This window comes from Salarias fasciatus, chromosome 4 (assembly GCF_902148845.1).
Source record: "Salarias fasciatus chromosome 4, fSalaFa1.1, whole genome shotgun sequence".
Taxonomy (NCBI): Eukaryota; Metazoa; Chordata; class Actinopteri; order Blenniiformes; family Blenniidae; genus Salarias; species Salarias fasciatus.
The window spans coordinates 16419851-16446550 of record NC_043748.1 but is presented as its reverse complement, the minus strand read 5'-3'; the positions used below and the strand labels follow the sequence as shown (position 1 = coordinate 16446550).

Here is a 26700-nt window from a genome sequence, read left to right as displayed (position 1 = left end):
ACATAAAATCACAGAAAAAAAACTCTTTTTTTCATGTAACACAACACCAAACATACAAGAGAAAAGCAAAGCAAAGAAAACTGAACACATCTGGGTGACATGGCATGAAAATCCTCAAGTCTGCAGGGAGTCGTCTTGTCATCATTTGGTCTGTAAAAGAAACAAAACACAGGAATGTCTCAGCTTATTGACCAGAAGCAACTGTCAAGCTGAAAGAAAAGGCAGAGTCTCACCTTAAACATGGTAGCAAAAACACCGTAGACAACAGAAATAAGGAACAGGATGAGGAAGGTGAAGGCCATGTGCACAGTTTCCACTCCTATATCTTGGCTCACTTCAGCATGGACGATGTGATCTAAAAAATCACACTGCTCCAGCGTGTCTGTGATCAAATATTTTTTGTTTGACAGTTCAAAAGTGATTTTGTGTCTGGCGTGCACTGTTAAATATGCTGTTATATCATCTTCTGGAAAACACTGGATGAATGGATGAAGTCTTACCTGGTCTGGATAGATTCAGGAGCTTTATAAAGCTTGCATGGGTCACCTTGCAGGTGAACACCACTCCTGGTAAGAAGTCGATTAGAGATAGACGGAGGTGGCTCCGAATGCTAAATCTTCCATCTGCACCTCTTTGTGGCTCACTGGTATTGTAATCCCGCAATTCTGAGGTTCCATCACGAAACCAGGTGATGTTGATGGTTTCAGGAGTGAAGTCAAAGGCGAGGCACACAAGTTCATTAGAACTCTGAAGCAAGAGGACTGAAGGTTCACTGAGGGCCACTGGAGCTGAGAAAAGACGCAGAAAAGCTTTTTATTGTTTTGGACTCAGGCACATGTGAGCAAACAAAAATAAACAACTCACCCAGAACATCCTTCATGGTGCTTCGAAAAGGTGTTTCAGATGATTCATGGATGACAACGCAAGAATATACTGGTGTGTCCAGACTTTTGGATACGTTTAATTTACTGCTCATGGAGAAAGAGCTGCTCCTCGTGTACTTCCACACTGGACCATTGACGTACCGAGAGGATGGAAGTTTCTTTCCATTCTCCTCCCAGTAGACTAATATATTGGATGGGGAAAATCCAGAAACTTGGCAAACAACCGTGAAGATATCTGACACTGACATCTCAGAGGCGGTTGGTTGAATTATCTTCACTGTTGGTGGGAGCAGATCTAAAGAAACACAAAAAGACAGAAACCAAGGATCAGTTGTTTTTTCTTTGAACTGTATCTGTTAGTTTATAATGAGAACAAGCAAGTTTCTCAGCCAAGATACTATTTTTACAATGAACAGTCATATTTTTACCATTACCTCTGCTTTTGCTGATACGGGCCTCGTAGCCTTTGTTGGAACATTGATGTTTTCCCTCACAAGACACTTGTTTATATGCATGCCAATCCTCTGCTGACACACCAAAGAAGCTCTGCATCGTCTCTGTCCCATTGCTGTGGCTCTTTGGTTGCTGTTGATGACCATTTTGTCCTAAATACTCGCTATTGTCAACCTTCCAGCTGATGGAGAAGTCTTTAAGGTGGTGACCGACCAGAAGGCAGGTGATATTCATCAGAGCCTTTTCTTTGCTCCGAAGCTGCTGCAGTGGCGGTCCATGAACATAAACCTCAGCAATCTGAGAGGATTCTGGAGTAACTGAAGAACAAATGGAAAGAAAACTGCAACATCAGTCAAATGGAAATAGAGAAACGATTGTGATGAGATTTGATTCAGAAGTGGTGAGACTGTATTGATCTTTTCCTGACTAATGTTGAGTGTAGGGGCGACAGTAGCTCAGTTGGTGGAGCGGGTCGTCTTATAACTGGAAGGTTGGCGGTTCGATCCCCACTCCCGCAGGTGTAAAACTGTTGTTGTGTCCTTGGGCAAGACACTTCACCCACCTTGCCTAGTATGAAAGTTGTGAGAGTGGAGGGGCTGATGGCGCAGATTGGTAGCCTCGCTTCCGTCAGTCTATTGTGGCTACAATAGTAGCTTACCACCACCGAGTATGGTGTGAAACGGGTGATGTGATACTGCAGTGTGAAGTGCTTTGGGCTCTGTCATGCAGGGTAAAAAGCGCTATACAAGTGTAGTCCATTAGTGTTGTCCGGTTACCTGAGCAGACACTGATACTCTTGTTGACTGCTGTGTTGAGAGACTTGTCAGAGACTTCACAAGTGAAGACGTTCCCACTTTGCCAATCTGATCGAGGAACTTGAAGTCGACTGGTCACTGCTACACGCCCATCTGCACTCATGGTGATGGCGCCTTTTGTTGAGGAAGAGCTGATCTGGAGCTCAGACAACCATTTGATTTGAGGGTCGAAGCCACTTCCAGAGCATGAGAGTGTTTGTGAATCAGAGTCCTGACTGGGGATCAGAAGAAGTTCCACTGATGGATCCACTAAATGAGAGATGGATCAGAAAACTGATGAGTGAATACATTGATTTAAACAGATAAATATATTTATGAATACTCCACTCACCAAAAATCTTGCCAATAGATTGGGAGGAGCTGCTGCTGGAAAAACCTTGATTCACCTTGCAAGTGAAACTTTGGTCTTTTTTCCAGTATTTTTCAGGAACATTGAAGTGTTTGGTCACTGAATGAATGTCTGAGGCTTTGTGAAAATCAACATACTGATTGTCAGAGATGTCAACTCCATTGGCCTGAATTGTGATGGAGAGATCATGTGAGGAAAGTTGTGTGATTTCACACTTGAGCACAGCACTGTTTCCCTTGAGAAGATCTGGAAGAGATCTGCTTATCATCACCACTGGAGCAGGAACTTCAGGCTCTGAGAGATAAAGACGGCAGAAAACAAAGAACACAATGAATCAATAAGTCTCTTCAGCAGTGTCTGATTTTCAGGTTGAAAGGTGATCTTACCTGTGATGTTTTTGGTCTTTTCCACAGATGAAAAACATGCATGTTCAGCTCTGCATGTAACATGTTTCAGCTGCTTCCACTTTGTTGAAGGAACAGTTACTTCACTTGTTACATAACTTGTGTTGGAGGATTGGGAAACAGTGTTACTTGGTGCAACTTGTTCGTTCAAAAGCCAGGTCACCTTGGCATCAAAAACAGTGCTGATCAAGCATGTGGCTTTCACATCAGAGGTAGCCGTCATCACAGTCTTGAAGCTGGGAGTGTCCAGGATCATAGAAGGAGGAGTACTTGCATGCACTGAGGAAAAACCTTAATCACTCAGTTACTCACAAAGACATTTTCTGAATACATTTTATCAATGCAATGATTTATTTTCAGTGTGTTTAATGAAGAAGTTCACATTCATACTTACTCTCACAAATACTTGTTGTTTTTTCATATTCACTTCCTTCATGAGTGGCCTTGCATGTGAAACTGCTGCCTGTTGTCCACTCTGTGATATTTGGCTCAATCTCACTGCTGAGGCTGAAGGTTTTTTCTCTCCCTTCCATACTTTGCAGCTTTAATTCGTTTGGAACAATATTCAGGGGTCGTTGGTCGTGTTGCCACTCCACACTCAGTTTGTCTGGATAGAAGCCACTGAGAGTGCAAATCAGTCTGACTGCTGAGTTTCCCAGTTTACCTTTCCAGACAGGGTACAATGTGATGTTTGGTGAGACGATCCGTGGTTCTGAGACAAAGAAAAGATGATTGTGTCTTCACCATGCTTCACTGCACATGTGGGTTATGAACAATAAACATTAAATAACTTGACCAAAGTGATACATACCTTCATATTTTGGTGAGTAATGAACCGTTTTAGGTGTAGTGTGTTTGTGTTTGGGCCAGATGGCAGAGTTTTACTTTTACATAGTTTGTGGTGTAATAAATTCAGGTGGAGACAGGACTGGAAGTCTGTTACACAGATGTTAAACATGATAGGGCGGAGTGATCAGGGCAAGCGGCCAGCGGAAGGCTTCCCAACACCCAGGCCCCCCATGAGTACTGAAATAAACAGAAGTGAAACAATGCAAGGAGCAACGGAGCACAACAGACAGCAGGTGTGAGGCGTGGCGTGCCAGTAAGAGAAGCAAAAAGCACATTTAAATACCTCTTGACAGTACACAGTTGTTATCAGAAAGCCTTAACGGAGCTTTGCATGACTTTGGCTGAAGGTTTTAGTTCTCACATGCAGTAATAATAGTCAAGAAGTAACCAACTGTAAAGATTCTCACATTACACATTGAGTTTCACACACACTGTTGATTCCATCTGCTGGAAATAAACACAACATATTATTTACAGAAATACAGAAAATTAATTTCTATCATAATAAACAACTCATTTTACAACTACATAAAATACAGTGAAAGAGAGAATAAGAAGCCACATCATTTCTGAACTTCATTTGAACCTTTTATTTCAAGAAGGCAAACAAAGACATAAAAAGCAAAAAACATCGCTGTAACTACTTACATGATAATAGGAATTTGACAGAGAAATGATTTATGATATATACTTCCTTAAGTTTTCATGAAACAGATATGATCGTACTCCTTGTTTCATTTAACCTGAAAAGAGATGTTTTGAAAAAAGATAAGAAAATTGCAAACTCAAATGTAAATGGACAAAAATGACCAAGTACTTTATATTTAATATCACTTATTATACATATTACATATAGGCGTGATGGTGTTCATAATATCAGCCCAAAATACAGTAATTATATAAGAAGTAATATTCTTGAAATTGTAAGGAAATCTCAAGGAACAGTCAATACGAGTTTGCACATTTTACCACTTGGCAAAACAAAAGTATTTTATCTTTTCTTGTAAATGTCAACAGCATCAAAGTGTATAAGATGAGTGCTGTAACTGTGCATGCATCATTTATTGTTGAGAATTATTCATTAGAATTAGAAGTGAAGGCAGAATGAAACTGTCGGATTAATAAGATGAATAATTACTGAGAATGGAAATTTGTTTCACTTCATTGACAAAACAATTCCGCTTGAAGATGTAGTTATGGAAAATGTTTTGTTTTATAGATATGATTAGGTTGCATTTCTTTTTGTCAGTGTTTAAAACCATCAACTGTGAAGACTTTTTCTGATCCATATCTGTGCTTGACAATATAAAATGACTTGTACCTTGATAGCTGTAGTTCCAATAGTGAACAGCAGAGTGAGGAGGAAGAGGATGATGAAGGTGAGGGCTGTGCTCGCCATGTTGTCCTCTTCTGCCCTCTCAGCATCGTCCTTGTTGTTTGTTTCAATCAGGCGCTCTAAATGTAGAATATAGTCATTGTTTGATTAATACTTGCCACCGCTTAGATCTTGCTTTAACGAATAGCTTGTGTGAAAATGATTCTTCACATGGGAATGTTGTCGTCAGTGCAGAATTAAAAAGAATAAAGATAAGAGAAATGCTCAGTTGTATTTCAGGAAGTATGCACGATAAGTCTCATTTGATTTCATCATCTTAAAAACACAGTGTCAGTGGCATTAGGTTCATTCTGCCTGCAGTGATCCTGACTTGCTTTTGAAATCCATAAATATTGGTGGTTTGCTTCCCTTGGCTTGTACTAGAGTTTCTTCATTGTTCGACTCAGAAACAGCCGAGGTCGAGTCAAACTGTTGATTGTATGTGGAGGGATGAAGGACCCAGTAGAGCAAACAGCCACACACACAAGTCACACAAGCAGTGCTGCTGCACTATTCATGAACAATATGAAGATGAATGGGACTGATTGGATCCTTTTCTGAAGTAGGTGAAGAGATATTGGCAAAGATTTTTTTTTGTTGTTCCAGAACTCAAGCCAGATAAAATCAGTCTCTCTCTATGTATGTACATATCTCTCTATATTTAAGTATCAGTGGCACAATAGACATACAAAAAACAGTCGCACACACAATATTCAGGTTGAATCACGACATAACTGCACTTAACAAACATGAACAAACATTAAAGGATTTGCAAAGTTTTTTTTTTATTTTGATTTTGAATCTGCAGTGAAAACACACAAACACATTGTAATATCACAAGCAACAAACATGAACATCCAAACAACAGAGGACACAGCGAGACAGAAGGAAACATCTACTGGGCCTTGCACGTGTCGGGGACATTCATGCTGAGGTTCACCACGTTGTTCTTTTCAAATGTTCTGTAGCCAATGGATCTGACAATGGCTTTTGTTGTGTTGACCAAGGACTCGTGGTAAACGACACAGCTATACACAGCATCACTGTCACTCCACTGGTCAAAGCTCAGTGTTAACTGGCCGTAAGCAGAATACGATCCTTTGCTTTCTACAGGGCTGGTGGTGTTGAAGTCATATTCTGAACCTGCTTCCTCATCGTTAACAAGCCAAGAGACAAAAACCTCCGGAGGAGAGAAGTCTTTCACAAAGCAAGTCAGGGTCACCCTTTCTGTTTTAGGATGTTCAACTGGTGGCAGCATAAACACTGAAGGCCGCTGACATTGTTTTCCTGAAAATATGAAAAAATCCATTAGATATAAAGCCACAGAGGAAAGTACCTTATGTTCCCAAGAGAATATTTCCTAAATAATAAAAACCGAGGTAGTTTGTGGAGTGACAAGTGGAAGGAAGCACTGTTTTTACTGGACACTTGCAGAGCAGTTTTCTTACCGATGTCCTTTTGGTACTCTTTCTTCAGTGGCTCTATCATGTTGTCATGCTCGACCACACAGAAGAATCCTGTCCCCTGGCTCCATTCCTCATAGGTGATGTCAATAGTATGGAAAAGTGTGCTTTGCTTTCCCTTGCCAGGCTCCAGCTGACTGCCAGCTATTTCTTTTCCGGAGCTGTTCTCCCAGAAAATCTTTTCCACTCTTCCCTTGTTTACCTTGACTTCACAGGTCAGAGTTCCTTTTCTGTTCACAGACATGTTTTGAATTGAGGGACCTTCAATAGTTACTTCCACATCTGCTTCTCGACACCCATCACCTAAAAAGTGAATAAAAACGTGACCTGAATGAAAAGTGTTCATCATGGAAAGTGAACCAACATAAATGATTAAAAGAACATGTCATGGTGTACTTACAGGTTGTGGTGGATTCTTTGTAGGTCACAGATTTGCTGATATTGTCTTTCCCTTTCCTCTCAAACACACATGTATATGTAGTACCTTTACTCCACTCATCGGGCTCAACACTGAGAAAACTTGATGCGCTGTACAGTGTGGTTTCATTCCCCGCTCTTCCTGCAGAAATGGTCTCAATCTTGTCTATTTTGCCAGTGATTTCTCCTGTATTTTTCTGCCATGTTATGTTGTGTTCCTTTGGAGCAAAATCTTTGGCAATGCAGGAGAACGTAACCTCATTGTCCTCTTCAGAGAAACACACTTTAAGAGTTGGTTCAATATATTTCACCTCTGAAAAACAAACACACACACATATGTATGCAGAAGCTGGAAGGAATATAGATATATATGCAGAAGCTGATCATGTGTCACAGTGTTCATCAAATCTGGATGAACAGAAGTGAAAAGATGACTGAATATGCAACTTGCACATGCATACATGATGCTGCTCAAATAAAAGCTTTCCTTTATAAATTAAGTGTCTTTTTTCATCAAATGATAATTGATTGAAGTTCAAATGTATTCAGATTGTGATGCTTGCTTCTGCATATACATTCACTGTCAAGCAACATGAACATAAATGTTATTTAAATGGTGTTAATGTACAATCCATATTGAAGCAGGCAGACACCAGGAGAGAACTTGGAGCAGTGCAGAGAGATGAAAAAGGAAAGAATCAAAAATTATTCTAAGACAGAGTTTGTTAGTGAGGGGGAAAAAGAAAAAGCAATGTTCTGTCCGTCTTATTCCACCTGCAGTAATGAAGTAGGTCTTTTAGTGGTGAAACGTATTATATTGATGAATACTAATAAATTAGGTTGTATCACTCTTTTATGTAAACCAAAGATTAATCTGTTCATTTATCAACACATGTAGATTTGACACAATAAAAAAAAGTACCACCTGTACGAAATAATATCTCAGATCATCCACTAAAGAGGATAATAACTTTTTGAAGATGTTTGACAAAACTTATCAGAAATAATTGTCACACATGTCTGTGTAATTCTGCAATTCAGTAAAAAGTCCATGTGAACAGGCCTGCCATGCAATCGATCACTTTTAATAACAATCATATTTTCCTTAGCTGGAGACTTACCAGGGAAGACAAAAGCACCCGGGGATTGCCCGGCAGGATGACTGGCCAGACATTTGATGCTGTCCAGCTTGTTCCAGTCTTCTCTTTTCACCTGGATTTGACTGATGCCAGTGTAAGTTTCTCCTCTCTGGACTGCAGGATACTGGAGGAAATCAGTCAAGGCCGTGTCGCTTTTGGTCCATGAGAAAGTGAGTGAGGCGGGAGAGAAGCCAGTGGCCAGGCAGGCAAGAGTGAAGGTGGTTGCACTGTCAGAGCTGCATGGACTCAGAGGAAACACCGTTGGCCCAGTAGAAGTGGCTGGAAGCAAAAGAGGAACAAGAAGAAGAGAAATAAATTATACGTGTGTGTATTATGTAACAGTGCAGATTTATATTAGGCCAGTTTCATTACACAGTCACAGTTAAAACAACATGAAAGAAATTCAGAATGTTGAACATGATAAATGTCCTCCAAACACACACTGACACACTTCCAAATCATTCAGTAAACATGGAGACGACAAAAACTGAGCAAAAAAATAAGACTTAAATAAAACCTTTCCATTAAAAGTGTAAAACAGTGCCGTTTCTTTTAACAGTCATGACAGCAAAGAAAAAGATGAAAAAAACAACAAAATAACAGTATCCCACATTGCAGAACACCAGTTATCACCATTAAAACTTAGAAAACACAATTTTAAAAAAAAGTTATCAGAAAAGAAATGACTGAATAAACAATTAACTTCTCAATAAAATTATAATTTCTCTTCTTTTTTTTTTTTTTAACAAAGAATGAATCAATGAACAAACAGCGATTGTTTAAACAGATTCAAACCGAAACACATCGACTGAGTTCACGGTATTTTATCATCAACATGCATGACTTTAAATTAACTTTAGCAGTTGTATGTGATACATAATAATTGTCTTACCTGATGAAACTGTTACAGTTGTACCCTTTCCCCAGTAGTCGAAACTATAGCTATAGCTGTAGCCATAGCTGTAGCACAGTGCTGAATTTACTCAGCCTGTAGTATCAAAAACCCATTTACTAACTTTAACTTTAAAAAAGTCCAATTTAAAGTTTAATTATGAAGTGCGCTAATATAACAAACTTGGATCTTATTTTAACAACTGTGAGTGTAATATTTCTGTCAGAATTCAATATAAGAAATCAGAAATACATTTCATGCTACACAAAAAAAAGTTTTCTTTTTCTTCTTGCCTTATGACTCTACCATCAACTTAAACTTAAATTTATATATATATATATATATATATATATATATATATATATATATATATATGTATATGTATATATGTATATGTATATATGTATATGTATATATGTATATATATATATATATATATATATATATATATATATATATATATATATATATGTATATATATATGTATATATATATACATACAAGACTGACTTACCAGTGTCAATTTCACCTTGTTGCCTTTTTGTTTAGAAAGCATGATCACAATATACTCACCTCTGAACAACAAAAACATGTCAAATAAAGATTTGCCACTGAGGTTTAAATGTAATGCAAACAGAGTAAATATTACATTGTCATCGTAAACGATGTAATGAAGAAAATGATATTTTACCTGTTGTTACAGTCACCGTTGTTCCTTTTCCCCAGTAGTCAAAAGACCAGTCATCACAGTTCTGATAGTCTTTTGGCACTTTTAACAAAAACTCATGATGGTTTTATGAATCTCTCTCATATATTTAGTTTATGGTGATATTCAGAGAGAAACTTCCTCAAATTATCAGTCATAGAGGAATATTCTGATGCACTTGTGCCACAAGGTTTAATTTAGTTTTTTACAAGACATCACTGTGGTTTTATCTCTTTTTTTTTTCAATAACAGATGTCGTCTTTCTCATATCTGGCTTTGTCAAGAGCAGTTGTAAGGTTTAAGACAGTTAAAAAACCTGACTGTTTTTCATTCCAACATACACTGGCTTTTTCAAATAGGAGTTAAAATTATTTCCACATTTAAAAAAAAAAAAAATGAAAAAATGTGTAACACATTCACATTTAGTAAGTTGGCACATGGAGTCACAACTGTATGTCCAAAAGGAAGCAACAATAAATGAAACAAACATTTCCAACTGAAATTTATAAAGGACAAAGAAAATAGACTGACTTACCAGCTTCATTTGACCTTGTTGCCTTTTTCTTTAGAAAGCATTACCACAATATACGCACTTCTCAACAACAAAAACATCTCCAGTACAGATTTGCCACTGTAGCTTAAATGTAAAGTAAACAGAATAAATATCACAATATCACAAAGGACAGAAGGAAGAAATTATTTTTTACCTGTTGTTACGGTCACCATTGTTCCTTTTCCCCAGTAGTCAAAAGCATCATCACAGTGTAACAAACCAACACATTCAATGTACAAAAACAACTTTTGTAAGGCTCTTGATTTCACCGTCTTCTAAATAAGTTAAACTTTTTTCTTTTCACATTTACGCATAACACAACAAAGCTTTGCTAACCTGTTTGTTACAGTATTATTTTTTTGTGATCTGACATGTATTAAGTCAAGTCATCCAAAGTGCAAACCCAAGTATTTTAAAATGCAGTTTTCTCCCCACTGAGGACCAGATATTCTAACCTGTGTATTTTTGACATTTATGACAACAATATGAGAAGAAAAAGCTTATTTTACCTGATGTGACAGTCACCATCGTTCCTTTTCCCCAGTAGTCAAAAGCATTGTCACAGTGAAAAAAGTCAATGCAACCAACATCCAAAAACATGCTGGGAGCAGAAAACTTCCTCAAAGAGTTTAGTTTTTTACCTTTAGTTACCGATGTTCCTTTATGTTCCAGTAATCAAAGGCTCAGTCACAATGATCAACACATCAATCATATAAAAACTAATATTTTTGGTAATCATGTATCATCCTGGGATGAATAATTATTATTAAGCTTTTTAATTAAAGCTTTAATTTACCTGTTGTCACAGTCACCAGTGTTCATCTTACCCAGCAAGTTAAAAAGTCACAGTGACAAATATTATTTGTGTCATCAGAGCTGGAATAATTAATAAAATGTATAATTTTTAATCCATTAAACCTAAAATGTCATCCAGCTCTGCTCATGTGGAAGATGTTTGATGTCACATTCAACATACATGCAGAAATTTAAATTAAAGACAAAATAACAGGAAAACATCAAAAATGTGTTTTTCAGTCCAAATAAGTTAATTACTTACCAGAAGTTACAGTGACTTGAGTCCCTTTCCCCCAGTAGTCAAAGTGGTAGTCACAGTGTTACATGTCATATGACAGCCTATGACAGATACTTATTAACCTGGAAGCAGCAAGATTACAGTGATAAAATAATTCCCACCATATTATCTATGTGCATTTCTCCTGAGATGTCCCATTTCCTCTTGGTTACATAAAAGGAAGTGTGTGTGCCATCAGTTGGTGAACAACACTTCCTCTTTCTCGGCCCCTCTCCTCAGCTTCAGTCCCTTCAGGGGTTCAAACAACAAGACTTCTTTACTGGAGTTGAAGACAACAATGCCAACTTCAACAGGGTTAGATAATAGCCTCGTCCCATTCTTCGATTATCAGATGGATGCAGATTGATGCATTACCAAATTCATGTTACGTGGTGCACTTTGCACCAGTTCCTGTATGATGATGTCATTTAGAACTTTCCTGACGAGAAATTGGCAACAATGTATCCGTTTTAAATGATGTCATAAAATAATTTTACCTAGATATTGAAATTGGCATCTATTCAAACTAGATGATGACATGAAATTTCCTGACAGGAATTGGCAACTTTGTTTTTTTGTTTTTTTTTTTCCACAAAAGTCACCCTGTTGTCTTGTTGAGTGTTAGATTAATGACTGGCTGTATTAGGTATCTCCATGAAGAAAATGCCACAAGGTCACCAGTTTAGTGTTTAGTTATTGTCAAGTTCCTTTAATTATTAAGCACTATTCATTAAAATAATCATATTAATCATATCGGGTGAGCCAGACTAAGAGTTGGGTTTCAGGTGAGTGACGTCACACAGGTAGCAATGTGTGTGTTGAGACCAGGGTTGGGAGGGTTACTTTAAAATTGTAATCCGGTACAATTACAAGTTACTTGTCAAAAATGTAATTAGTAACTTACTGTAATTACTTCAATAAAAAAGTAACGTACCAGATTACTTTTAGTTACTTTTAGATTACTTCACCAGCAAACATAAAAAATAAAGACAAAAACAATGTGTCATCCTCAGTGTATTGACAACTCCACACAGTAAACACTAAATGCTCTGAGTGTCATGAACTCTGCTGAACTCTGTGTGTTCAGCCCCAATTAATACCAACAACATGACGTCCTCTGAACCTACTGAGAATCTGACTTTCTTTCTTTCTGACTCAGGATCAGCTTCATCAGTTCAGACTGTGTTCCTCCAGTTGTTCCACAGAACAGCAGCAGCACCAGGAGCCGCACTGACAGTGTTAACACACATTTATATTATATACTCAGTCTCCTGTGTAGCTGTACTGCTGCAGTGAGGAGCAGTGCTTTGAGTTCAGGTATGCTATGCTCAGTATTTTTTTTCAAGAGTTAAGAGTTCATTTATTCCTCAGTGACAGAAGGAAACATGCAGTCTCCAATCAATCCTCCATCCAGGCTGAAGATATTATTGCCTCCATCAGATTCTTCTGAGTTCAGCCTGGTGAGGCTGTGGTTCTCAGCAGTAGGTTACTGACAGGTTAGCAGGCTAATAACACTTTAGCTTCACTGTGAGTTCAGGTGTGTTTCATACCTGTCGATGTGTCTTCAGGTTTGATGTTGAGTCCCTGGATGTTGAGACCGTTTTCACAACTGGGAAGCAGGATTTACAATGTACTGAGAAGTTCTGGTCTCATCTGACTTAAATACAAAATGTCTATGTTTCCAGCCAAAGAATGAGTTTCTCTCTCTGGAGCAGCCATGACTCCAGCAGCAGGTGGTAAAATCCACGACATCGCGGGTTGTTTCATTCATAGTTAAACATACCAGCAGAGCGGGAGGCTGCTCCAAGATAGCGGTCATTGCGGCGTCTATCATTTATATATCTATGGCATCTATTGTTTATAGATCTATGATGTGGCGGTTGGTGCCGTAAAGTGTCACAATGTCTGTATACGACGCGGATGTCTGTTGTAATTCTGGTATATTCCGTCAGATTTTCAAAAGTAATCCCGCTCAGTAATTTGTTTTTTTATGAGATATGCCTGTAAGAGATTACATGTTTTTTGTGTGTATTGTAATGGATTACAGTTCCAATTTTTTGTATCCTGATTACATCACGCCGTTGCATGTAATCCGTTACTCCCCAACCCTGGTTGAGATGAATAGTGGGCAGTGTTTCCTGCAGGAAAAAAGTTTGGCCGGGGGGGAGCGTGTGGTGCTGTGGTGAATGCTGCTCGTGTGAGCTGTCAGACCGGGGGAGGGGGGAGGGGGGTGGGGGGGCTGCTTCCACTGCTTGCACTGCTTGCACTGCTAGCGCTGCCGGTGTTCAACCGTCGGAGAGGTTTTTTTTTTTTTCCTCCTCTCCGTTTTCCGTGCGCTGCACAATTTAGCGGCACCCGGACTGAAAAGGTTTGGCGGAAACCCTGGTGGGCTACGAGACCCGTCATTGTGCAGCTTCAGTATAGGTAACCAAGTGCTAATGGTACACTAAAAATGTGGTATGACTCATTAAATTAGCATTTATCGCCGACGTTCGGAGCGAATGCTCATTAGTCATCGGAAGTAGCAAATATGGACTTTCACAATAAAGGCACTCTGCCGGTTCCTCCACTGGAAGTGACATATTAGTAATGGTGACTTGACAAGTTGAGAGAGAACCAGCTGAAGCAGTTGGAATGATGTTGGATTGTAATCCCTTCGAAAACCAACTTTATTGCTGCTGTTTATACAGACTGGGTATAATAACAGACTAAGTTTATTGTGGATGTGTTTATCTTAAGTTGTATTTTGTTGTTTGTTGAAACCACACACACACATACACACCTTTGTGGATTATGAGCACAAATAAAGTGAAGAGAAGAGGAAAGCTCCAATCACCTCTGTTCCTTCTTCAAATGTGGACTGGGGCGGGTCACGGCCTGTGGGGGCCGGTTCTCTTGAGTGTGTTCATTCTTTGCCAACCAACTAAATTTCCAGTTTTTCAAACATTTTTCAACACAAACTGATTGAGCTTATGCATCACAATAACAGACTCCTGAACCAGCAAGTCCTTTTGGTCAGGAGAATTACCTGGAACCTTCATAAAAGAAAATAATGACATAGCCTCCCCTCTCTGCTCCCCATCCAATGTGTTGTCACCTCAGACATTACATGCATGCGGTGGCCATCTTGTGGAGGTGCCACTCACGATGTATTTGATGAATTATGCCTGATTTCTCCACACTGCTTCTCCTTCTTCTTCTTCTTTTGTTTTGGCGTATCACAAACAGCTTTAAGGTGCTGCCACCTACTATACAGGAGTGTGCAGTATCACATCACATGCCTCTCAGTTTCCCAAACTACAGTGCAAGATGAGGGTCACAAAACTCGCATCAAATAAATTAGTGCCGTCAATAGGAATTTTAATTAACTCATTATTGCGTTAACTTTGACAGCTTGAGTATTTATATTTGTTTGAGTGCTCTGGTTATTATTGGGAAGAGGGCTGGGGTACGGGGTACATTGAGGCATGAATGAATGAACTGAGGGAATGAGCGTCCTCCTCGCCAGCTGCTCATACTGAAGCCAAATGAAAACATTGGGATTCCTGAGAGTTACGCCAGTGTTGGGATTCATGTCAAAAATTCTCAACTCTGCTCTTAAAAACAGTTTTTGAGGATCCACCCTCAAAACACAACTGCATCTCTTTTTTTTCTTTTTCACTATATGCGACATTCTGTCATAAACAGCCGTGTCCCCTGATGGCCCATCTGGGAGCCCTTTTGGTTCCTCAGGTACTTGTAATGGTATCCTTTTTCTTGACCTTTCCCGATCCTCCTTCCCCTTTTCAGGACTCACCAACTCTCCACAACAGACACGGTTGTAACTGCCCAGGTATCTCTTGAGTTTTTTTTGAAAGGAAAAGAAACATGCAGACATTTTAAGACATGGTTTGTCGCCACACATCATATACCTTGTTCACACAGGTTACAACAGTATTTCTCGTACATGTGTGTGATTGTACCTACACATAGACATTCATAATATGGAAGGTACTAGGTAACTGTTCAACAAAACTCACATTGTCAACTTTGTTTTGGAACAATTTGAGACTGCTTTCTGTGTTCAGTTTACTGTCACCTTAACATCCTTCATATTGCAGCGTGGATGAATTCATAGGGATTGCAGGTTGTTGGTTATAATGGCCATGTTTACATGAGAATTTTGATTCCCAAGAAAACTTAATTCCACTTTAAATGACCTTGTAAACACCTAATTCTGAATGAAAAATGATTATTATTAATAGTGGACATGTCAGTATCACTTCAGCTCCCTGTCCAATCAGAACCCTTTCAAGCCGAAGTGCTAAATCAGAAATCAATTAAATAAAGGTGAATAAACCTGATTTTCATGTAAACCTTATTTCGTAATTAATATCCCTATGCAAATGAAAAGAAGAACACTTTAATTTAGAAGATTCTTTATGAATTATAGATTAAAAAACATCATAACCGTGGCAAATGACCTCTTCTGCAGGGGTGCCAAAAAGGGGGTGAACAGGGAATGGATTCTAGGGGCCCAGAAAGGCCCCTGATAAAAATATAATACTGACAAAATGAATATGGCACTATCTTTTCTTTTCATGGGGCCCAAACTCCCTGGTGGCTCCCCTGCTCTTCTGCATCTGTTTCTTCAGTTCAAAAATGATTCTACCAAATCCTACACAGCTTTAACCTTGCATAGCAGATGGGCCTGTCTGATTCAGTTCCTAAATCCTGCAGATCCCATCTTGTAGCGCTCCATAGACCAATGGTTTCACTCAGTTAAAATTTTACCGGCCCAATCAGGGGAAAGAGGCGGGAGCTGCGGGAGGAGCGGACGTGACGAAAGACGTGACGACAGCGGGAAGCTCGAAAAAGTTCGAAAACAATGGCGGCATGCGGAGCGATCTCCGTGGATACGGCAATATCTGCAGTTTTATAAGAAAGCGACGCAGTTTCTTCTTTGAAAGAGGAGCACAGAACATCAGTTCAAGTCTTTTTGTCAGGAAACGATGTCTGCTGCTTCTCAGCAGCAGCGCACATAAGCGACGTCACACCGTGGCTTGATGTGGATTAGTCTGTGGTGAGTGTGTCGCTTGTCAATCAGAACGGTCGTCCAATTGTCGTCTTCTTTGGTTCGAACGGTCGTCCAATCGCCAGCTACTGATTGTTTTGAAGGTCCCGCCTCTGAAATCAAATCGGAAGAGCGGCTACCCAGATGGATTTGTGAAATATTTCTGTGGCGGACATATGAAACTGTCTATCTGGCGTGTCAGGTTAACACAGCTTTGGTGTTGAAAACAAAATTGCCAATCAGATAACAATTTGAAAGCTGAAGCCAGATGTAGGTTTCATCGTTTGGTTTCTGGCTGTATTCGAGGCGCCTGTGAGTTTGGCTGGTTACATGATCAAAGTTGACTTTGATTTTGAAAAAATTTGGCTTTGACCACGAGATTGACGAAGGAAAAACTGGGCACCTGTCCAGGACAAATTCTATTCCTTGAACTGGACAAAGCAGATAATTACATAAACTGATTACTGCAAAGTGGTCAGGACGGCACTCACAGCATTAATATATTGACAAAAACAAATTTCACCGTCAATGATTATTTTTTTCTTTACCCAGAAGAGTCTGCATTTGAATGTCAATGTTAACGTCATCTTTATGTATATAGCATATTTAAAAAGGACCTATGGCCAGCTAAAGTGCTTCACAGTAAATAAAATAGAACAGTAAAAGCTGGTCAGCTGACCTCAGGGCTCTGGACAGCCAATGAACCTTAAGGTCTGATAAATAATTTGGGGCCAGCCCGTTCAGCGACTTAAAAACAAATAAAAGAATCTTAAAATCAACCCTGAACCTACCCACAAGCCAGTGGAGTGAGGAAAGCACCAGAGTTCTGTGCCCCTGTTTTTTAGTTCCGGTTAGTAGGCGAGCGGCTGCATTTTGAACTTGCTGCAAGCGGTTCAGTTCAGACTTGTCCATGCTGACATACAAGGAATTACAATAATCGATGCGTGATGAGATAAAAGCATGGGTGGCTTTTTCTAGATCAGGCCTGCTTAGATATGGCTTGACTTTAGCGAGGAGCCGAAGCTGGAAGAAGCTGGCCTTCACCACTGCACTGATCTGCTCATCAACTCTGATTGCCCCATCAATGATAACAGCCAGGTTTTTAGCCTGTGGTCTTATGTATGGTGTCAGTGGGCCAAGGGAGCTGGCAAGGACCTGGACCTGACTGAACCACAATGATTTAATGTGACTGAAGTAAATTGTCAATTTTGCTTCAATTTTATTGTTTTTCACTGCTTAAGAAGAATAAAAATCTCTGAGCACTGTCTGCTACGCTCAGTCATTCAAAAACAGAAACAGTTGCTGAACCTCCAATGGAAGCAACCTGGGCTTCAGTATTTTGCAAAGGGACACTTTGACACATCAGCTTTGGAACTGGAAGACAACACCCTTCCCCCACTCAGCCACAGTCGCTCAGTCTGGTGAGGCTTATTGAATTGGGAGATGTGTTACAGTTTGGTCTTCCAGTCTGAAGTGTCAGTTTGTTGGCTCGGTGCGGAAGCACCTGCTGTGGTTTGGATGCTTTCCTGTGTTCCATAAATATTCAGCAGTGAGGACACTGAAAACCACAAGTCTGATATATATATCTAAATACTTATATTATCGTTTATAAGTTGAAAAGATCTGTTGATATTTTCTGAGTGTAATATTGAAATGTTAATTTATCAGTAATTCATATTCTCCTGAGTAAATATGTATTTGCTTCTTAACTTTTCCTCAAAATTACAACATTATTGAATAATTCTGATGTAAGTGTAAAAGTGTATCTTTTTTTAATAAGTAAAATATAATGTTTATGCAAAGACAATGCATTAAAAAAAGACATGGTAAGTTTTCCTGCTTGTTGTCTTTTGTGGCTAAAACTGAAAATAAAAGGCAACTCCATGCTTCAGATCAGTCTTGTGGAGGTTTTTGTAATACCACCAAACACTGTGATACCAGCTCCCACTGTGCTGTACACAACACCATACACTCTGACAAAAACCTCAGTCTAACAAGGTGCACGGTCAGCATTTTCTGTTGCATCTTAACATTTGAATTTCTTTGTGCTTGAATGTAAATATCAACAAACTTAGATGCAAGATTGTTTTCAGTATTTCACCTTTATGCAGTGTATCCAATGCCGTTGTTTGTTTATTCTGAGAATTTCTGTTCATCTATTATTTGGAATAAATACAACATATTTAAAAATACATGAATAAGTGAGGATAACTATGCCATGTTCAGAGTCTGTCAGGGTCCATGTTTGTCTTGTCTATTTTTTGTTAGGTTATGTTTCTCCTTTCAGGCTCCTCAGCTTCCCCCTCATCGTGTTTGATTGCTGTTCTGCCCTGAAGTCTTTCACCTGTGCCTGATTGTGTGATTGTCTGCACCTGATGGCTGCTCTATAATTTGGGCTTCTGTTGGTCTGTGTTCTTCTCTGGGTGGACTGTGTTTCTCAGGGATGTTTTGTCCGTGTGTCTGTTTCTTATTAGGAGTTTCTGTCTCATACCTGTTGCTCCTGGCATTTTCAGTCTATCACCAGCCTGTGACAGTCATTGAAACAATCTCAATATTTGAACATTCTTACTGCCCTCCAAAACCCTGACTTGATACATATAATGAGCAGAAATGGACTTGTGTGCTTTTTTTTTTTTTTTCATCAATATCAGCATTTCATCAGCATTTCAGTTTCTTTTGCTGTCACTGTGACTGTTTTGCAAACTGATCCAACACTGTACAGCAGGAAAAAAATAATCATCTTTTTGTTAAAAACCACAAGCTTTCACTCTGTCTCTTTTCACTCTGTGTGCAAAACTATCATAGAACTTTCGTAAAGGAGGGAATTATCCAAGGTTTTCATATGATGTGCTGACTTGTTGCTTCAGATCATTTGCAGACAGGTTTTTGTCCTTCCTCGTGTCACTGTGGCTCCCCGTATAGCCACACTGGCTCACACCAATACAAAAACCTGTGACTGAGTCTGTCAGGACTTATTTATTGTCTGCTGCTGTGTTTTTATTGGCAGACACTAAACATAAATTTTCATTTTTTTTTGTGTCTTTTTAAAAAACTTTGTCTTTGATGTGCCTTTTGATGCTGGATTATTCTCCACTTTGAAAAGGTTTGATTTGATGAACTTTAATAAATCTGAAAAAATGTGGCGTGAAGTGCAACACTTTGTTGAAATATTTATTTTAGTGAAGAAAATGAACATTTCTTGCTGAATATTTTCTTATGTAAACAATAATGAATACAAGACAACATTCGTTGATGTAGATTCAACCATACTATTGTATCTATTACGAATATAAAAACTACTGTTAGTGTGTATTTTTCTTATTTTGCATTCAGACACATTCACAGGTGAAACCAGTAACAAGCTGGTTTGGTTTGGTCTTTCTGAACCTCCACATTAACCTTTTCATTATTTTTCATGAATAGAAGAAACTGAGTTTTGTGAATTCAAAAATATCCTTATTCATTTCAGTTTTTTTTTTTATTATTCTTTTTTCTTAATTCATTTCAATTTTTAGGCCACATGGTAGTTTGACCTCTTGTCTCCTTGTGAATATTTCTCCAATTGAAGTCTTGACTTAAAAAAAAAATTCTGTGTTGCGTTTGGACAGTGTCTTGGGTGTCTGTCTCACTGGTCTTTACAAACATGACAAAAGCTGAACACGTATTAAAATGTTGCTGCTGGAGTGCAAAACTCTGTATCCTTCAGACACAAAACACTTTTCCCAGAGTTGAAGTTGGAAAAGTTGATTTTCATTTTTTCAGAACCAAATGTTATGAAGAAGCTCCCAGAAAAAGGCAGGAGGCTTGTTCCTTTCTTTCAGAACAGCAGTCATGTTGTCCTGCATACTCTTGTATTGCTTTAAAAATAGTTGCCTTGTCTTGTCTGTGGGGATTAAAAGTAAAAAAATAATCAAGAGGTTAATGTTGGATTCAGACGGTTGTGTTTGCAGAAGCACCGAGGTTCATCAAAACTACACAAAAATCACCAAAAGCTGTTGGACTTATTCAGCTACATTTCAGAACCTGATTATGTTTAGTTAGATTTTTGTTGTCATTAACTGTGGTGCTTTAATCACCAAAATAAACTTAATCCATTTTGAACCTGTGCTTCTCTTGTTTCCTCTTTATAAATTAATATACTCAGAATATGTGAGAAAACCTCAGAATTGATGAATGCTTTGTTAATTTTATCTATTCTTAACAGGCTACAGAGAAAATTGCTCAGTGTTGTCAGTTTTTAATGCCGCGCTGCCTTCAGATCAGTGCAGGTTTTTGTTGGATCATTAAGCACTGTGGTAGTCACTCCATACACAATGACAGACACTGAGACAAAAACCTTTGCCTGACAGAATGAATCATCATTGGTTGTTACTCTCAGGGAGAAAAACATCAGACATATCTTTCTTTATTTTAGTATTTTTATTTCAGGATTTTTAAAAATAGAACATCAAATACAAATTATAATTATTATTTATTTTTAATTTTTGATGAATTTCTTGGATGGTTTGCTCTGGAACTATATCACTGTTTTCAGATCGTCTGACAATATTTAAACATCTGAAGACAGTTTTATTGTAAATCTACAGGAAGCAGTAAAAGAGTGATTTTAAACATCAGAAAGCAGAAGGTTTTTGTGTTCAGTAAGTTTTATTGCTGTTGGTGTTGAAGTCCAATGTTGATCAATATCATCATGACACAAAGCTCAATACATTTGATTAATTATGAAATTTTACAATTATTTTACCATGTAGTGTTTTTGCCCTCTCATGAAAAGGTTTGTCTTAAAACTTTTTTTTTTGTTGCTGCCTCATGTTTGCACACACTCAGTGGGTGTTTCATGTGTTCATCATGTATTTATTCACAGTATCTCAACACAAATTTGATTGTGTGTATTCAACCATTTTGTCACAAAAACCTTTATCTATGTATGCATATGTCTCTGTCTAACTATGTATCTATCAACACAAGAAAAACATTAAAAAAGTACTTGACACTCAGGCCTTTAGGAGGAATGTTTGATGCTTTGTTGTTTTATTGAACAAAATAAGTTCAAAATAAAAGGCTTTAGTTATAATAGAATAATTACCTTCATACATACACAGCCAATGATGATTGCTCCAGCTAATGATGGACATTTTCAATTGAGTGAGAAATTTTGGACATGTGGAGTGTGTATGGCACTTAAACTCTACATCCAGGCTTTCTGAAGGGACAGAGATCCTCTTCTTCCATAGCAGGTTTTTGTCACAGCATATATCACACTGGGCGTTGTTTGACACCGTGCTGCAACCCTGTACAGTAACTCCACCATATACACTCGCTGTCACGCCACACATATGCCTGCAGCTTCAACTCTGGAATTTCAGTTTAGTTTAGTCTCACATTAACAGGACACAGTGACAAATGACACTGGTGTGATTTGAGAAGAAGAAAAAAAGCAATAATAATAATAATAATAATAATAATAATAATAAAGCTTGTTTATTAAAACATCTGCGTTTTTTTATTTATTTTTTTTAGGTTTGTCATCCAGAGTCTGGACGTAGCAAAAGGTGAATGTACTGAAGTCATTGTATCTCTGGTTAAAGTGTACATGAGTCCCCATAGTGATCCATATTAATCCATGGTACATGAGTTTGACTGCTTTATTTTTCTTTCTAAATGTAAATTAGCTTCAATTCAAATCATTTAGGGCTGAATGATTATTTTAAATACACTTTATTCTCTTATTTATTCTCTAAGTTTCTCATGAAACATTATTGCTCAATGGTAAGTGTAAATGTTCATATTTTTCAGGAAGCTTTAAAGTATATAAGCAAATCTAAAAAAAAGTTGTTTTACACTTTGGTGGTTTGAGAAGTAGTTTGGCTTCATATCATCGATGGAAACTCGGCCTACCGTGCGTACGGTTCATACAGGATCAAGCTGACTTCCCTTGACAGGTTTTTGTAACTGTGTGATTCACTGTGGCTACCCCAGTTGTACACGGTCTGTCATCCTCATACAAAAACCTGTCCCACTTTCTAAATGTTGACTGGCAGCTGGTGATGGAAGGGATTTCCTCACAAAAAAAAGATGTATGAGATCAGAATCGATCATGAGTGTAACGTTTATTTTCTATAACTTCACTTTATGCATAAAGTCTTATATATACCCCTTTTATTATTGAATGTGGTTATTTGATTTTGATCTCATCCAATACATGAACAAATCGTCCAACATGAGCAACTGCTGAACACTCTACAACAGAACTCAATTATTTCATGTGTTTATTAATAAAATGAACTAAATTGGAGGTGAGGATAGTGAGACTGTCATCAGGAGTTTGCAGGTTTCATTCCCACTGCTGAATAGTTACTGCTGTGGGTCCCTCAGCAAGGCTCAACAGATGAGAAAACCTCGAAATGAGGTGTCAAAATGATTGAAGTAAAGAAAAATACTCATAAAAAAAGAATAAAATTTGGTTTTACAGTCATTTTGTGTGATATTTATCATTGATATAGTTATTCATTCACAGGGATCCTTGTTTGAAACCTGATGACCACGAGAAAAAGAGATGACTTAAGTTTTATAGTTGTTGTCACGGTGTGTAAGATGGTGTATTGAAAGTAACTGTCCCAAAAACTGTGCTGTAGCTGAACCCCAGTGACATACACTCATCTCAAAACCTCTTCCCCCTCTCTAATGGATGCTGATTTCAATTATGTTAGAATGGAACAACAAAGCTGAATTTTATTTCCATCAAAGTAAAAAGGTAGTGACTATTAGTTCTCAAAATTACTATTTATGTTTTTCAATATAATTGTAGTTCTGAGTGGTGAAGTGTGGAATTCTTCAAATCATTGCTGTATTTTAATATGATTGTCTTTCTGCATTTCTGTCTTTTTTTAAATTAGGTGTATTGACTGTGACGAACATTGAAACAGGAAGAGACATGAGCACAATAACACAACCTAAAGTTATTTTTATATTTTATGAACACCCTCTAAAGAAGTATACATTCAAGAGATGCTTTGTTGCTCTCTGGTGACAAAGTTCACTCTGTTTTTACTAATTGATCTGGAAATTCTTTGTTTGCGTTGGTGCTCATTGACACTTATGCTTTAATTTTTCCTTTTGTATTCCTTGTAAATGTGACAGTTTTACTGATTTGACTCATCCTGAGTTTATGGCCATGCAAATCCTCATGGCAGAAATGAAAGTCATCTCCTGCACAGAGCTTGTAGAACAGAACAGCATCACTGCACTGACCTCTGTTGGAAAAGCTGAAGCCGTGCTGTGCTGAGAGTGGAGTCATCACGTTTCACAGCCTTGTCTTAGAAAATGCATATTTTGACCACCAGATGGCGGTTAAAGCAGGATTCCCAACTCAGTGGAGTCATCTTTCCACTGGCTGACAGAGTCCCATGCCTCAGTGGAGACAAGATCACAGTGTTGAATCAGTCAATCCTTTGTCTCCATGTCTGGCTCAAAAAGAGAAGTTATTCCTCACTCAGTTATTCTCTTGTTCATCCATAAGCTGAGTGGTTATTAAAGTGGGTTAGATCACTAATGTTTCACACAAATTCAAAAACTTTAAAAATACTGATGATATTGTGGTAATCAATGAAAAAGATCTAAATTGTATCATATATATTTTTAAATTGTGCATTTTTATACATGATTAAATTTGTATGGTTCCTGATGGATAGAGGCCAAAATTGACAAAGTAGAAGTACTTCATTACTCGAGTATACTTAAATGTTTTAGTCTATTAAATACTTGAATAAATAGTTCATGCAACTTTTGCAATACTGCCTTGTTTTAACTTCTAAGATTGATAACTGAACAACACACAGAAAGTCCTTTGAAAAGAAAAGGCAGAGAAACAGGAGTGTACACATCGGTGATTCACAGAAAAACAACTAAATTAACTTGAATACACTTACTTTGTGTTAAAATGAACCATTGGTTTCAACTGGGAGTGAAAATGTCAAGGTGTTCAACTCCACTTTATGGGGGATTTTCGCAGACGGACTCAAAGTCTGAGTGAATCAGTATTTTTGCTTGAAACTCAGATTTTCAGTTTATGTTCATTATATTAAAAATATTTAACCCTCATGTTGTCTTGATTTCATGTTAAGCAATTTGGTGTTCCTTTTCAGAACTTCTGGAAGTTTTCAGTGGCCTGTCCTTGAAAACAATTTCTCAAAAACATAATTTTTGGATAATTTTGAGTTTAAAGGTATACTGGAGGATCCTCAGAACCAATCAGAATTGTATGGTTCCAAATCGTAATTGGTCAGTCATAATGTCAGTCAATGTGGGAACGCGTTTGCGTGGTGACATATCATGTCGAGTCGCCGCCTCTGTGCGCGCTCTGGTTTCGAGCCGTGCATGCGCAGAGCATTGTTTAGGAAGTGACATGCAGCGGGAGCGACCAAAGCACCTCATTCGGAAGCGGCTTGCTCTTCCCGCGAACGCCTCCGAAGATGGCGAGCCACAAAAAAGAACATTGTTTGAGATGGCAGAGGATAGAAGAAAGGCCATAGAAAAGAAGGACGAAACGCTTGTTTTACTCAGAGATTCCTTCACGAGTCGGCGGACATTCAAAGCACAAAAGGGATTCAGGACTGATCACGATGTGGGGAAGTTTCTGCTGGACAGGTAACATGTTTATTATCCCATTCAGATGTGTTTCTGTTGCATAAACACGTAAGGCACCACTTTACGGATCGTATTCTTATCTATGATTGGAAGAAGGGTCCGACATAATTACAAATGTGTTTTAATCCTATGCAGAAAGACGATGCTCCAGCTGCGCGGATGGAAACAAACTGACATGCGGCTGACGTGCGCGCTCCCCTCAGTCCTCATGCGGAGGGAGCCGCGCATGCGCAGTGCTCCAAAAATGGCAAAACGGCCATGTTGTACGAAATCGGCGGAGAATCCTCGAATATGCCTTTAAATAATATCAGATGACACGTGGGACACTGTTTATTACAAGGTACATTTGGGTCAAAGTTATCAAGGACACTGGGTTTGAAAACATTTGTATTTTTTTATGCAGTCACAAAAAGTAACACCTATAGATTTTTTGACTGTTTCCAAATGAAATTTACCGCTGACCGCTCTACCAGCTGAGCCTTCAGGGCGAGTGAATCAGTAATACCTCTGGAGGAAAAACAGTCTGTCCTGTGCAGTAAGTGGTGGTGGCAGCTCGGGCTTGATTCCTCTAACCGTCTCCTCCATGGTCAGTTTGTTTGGAGCCGTTTATCATCAAGAGTAGAGAAGATGAATAAATTTTGCCAAAGCTGTATGATTTATACATGGAAATAATTAATAACAGTCATATTCTTCTCTCATTACACAAACTCATGAGTTCAAAAGTCTTGTATTGAAGCAGCTCAGCTCAGTAATGGAGATACATTAAGACTTCTACAAGAGTCTTTGTGCTTCTATGTAAATGAGAAGAATGAGTACTTCTGCCACTTCTTGTTGTGTTTCTTGTTTTGAGGAAATCTATTTCCAGACCTGACGGTTTCCTCAAAGTTTTCAAACAGCAGGTGCGGTCCCAGAGGAGCAGAGATGAGGGCCACGTGATCCATATGTTTAGAAACAGCAGGGAACTGAAAGCCGACCTGATAACCGTCCTTTACAGCGCGATGATTTCAAGAAGTTCCTAGAAATGTTCTGACAAAGGTACACAGTGGTGTCTGAGGACGCTCAACGAAATGTTTTACAGAGTTTAAGGAAAATAAAAGTGAGATGGAAAAATACAATATGCAGCTGAAGAATAATAAAAAGTTCTAAAATTACACAGTGCTTTCTTTTCATTACTCATCTTTTAAGTTGCGTCGCACTTTGAATTGCAGTTTGATTATATAAACACATACAAAATGTCTATTTCAACCACTATTTAATGAATCATGACGATGTAGAACAATTAATAGAATAATGCAAAACTGAAATTTCTTTCACAGACTGAAAATATCTTGACAAAAATGCAAATCCATTGGTTTAAATTATGGTAATAAATGTAAATGTGGTTGTCTAAGTAGCATTTATTTTACTCATGACTGCAAATCCACATGTGAAAAATATTTAAAGAGATACTATCACTAAAAACTTAAGTAATGTGTTTCTATTTCATGACTTTGAACCAGAATTTATCTGTTCGATTACTCAAGAAAAGTGAAACATATAAATCATAAAAAACCGTATTACTGAAAACATATGCACAAAAAATACACAATGCCAGGAAATGTATTCAGACAAGTCATTTTTATTAACGTTT

At 38.2% G+C, this 26700-nt stretch overlaps 1 protein-coding gene across 1 annotated transcript; it reads right to left on the bottom strand.

Moving 5' to 3' along the window:
- Positions 1 to 10887, bottom strand: LOC115387517 (uncharacterized). The gene is made up of 11 exons (XM_030090262.1): positions 10809 to 10887; positions 8131 to 8427; positions 3300 to 3617; positions 2888 to 3184; positions 2484 to 2795; positions 2114 to 2401; positions 1319 to 1654; positions 865 to 1179; positions 501 to 788; positions 234 to 382; positions 1 to 150 (listed from the first exon to the last, which is right to left on the bottom strand). The coding sequence occupies exons 1-11, from the start codon at positions 10825 to 10827 to the stop codon at positions 142 to 144; spliced, it is 2628 nt and encodes an 875-aa protein (XP_029946122.1). The 5' UTR covers positions 10828 to 10887; the 3' UTR covers positions 1 to 141.
- Between the last annotated feature and the right edge of the window lie 15813 nt (positions 10888 to 26700).

Bases quoted from the DNA above. Each gene is read 5' to 3' on its own strand.
- LOC115387517 (XM_030090262.1), bottom strand. The intron at 3,618-8,130 runs GTAAGTCTCCAG...TCTTTGTCTCAG, and splicing joins GGGTGCTTTTGTCTTCCCTG to AACCACGGATCGTCTCACCA. The intron at 789-864 runs GTGAGTTGTTTA...GTCTTTTCTCAG, and splicing joins CACCATGAAGGATGTTCTGG to CTCCAGTGGCCCTCAGTGAA.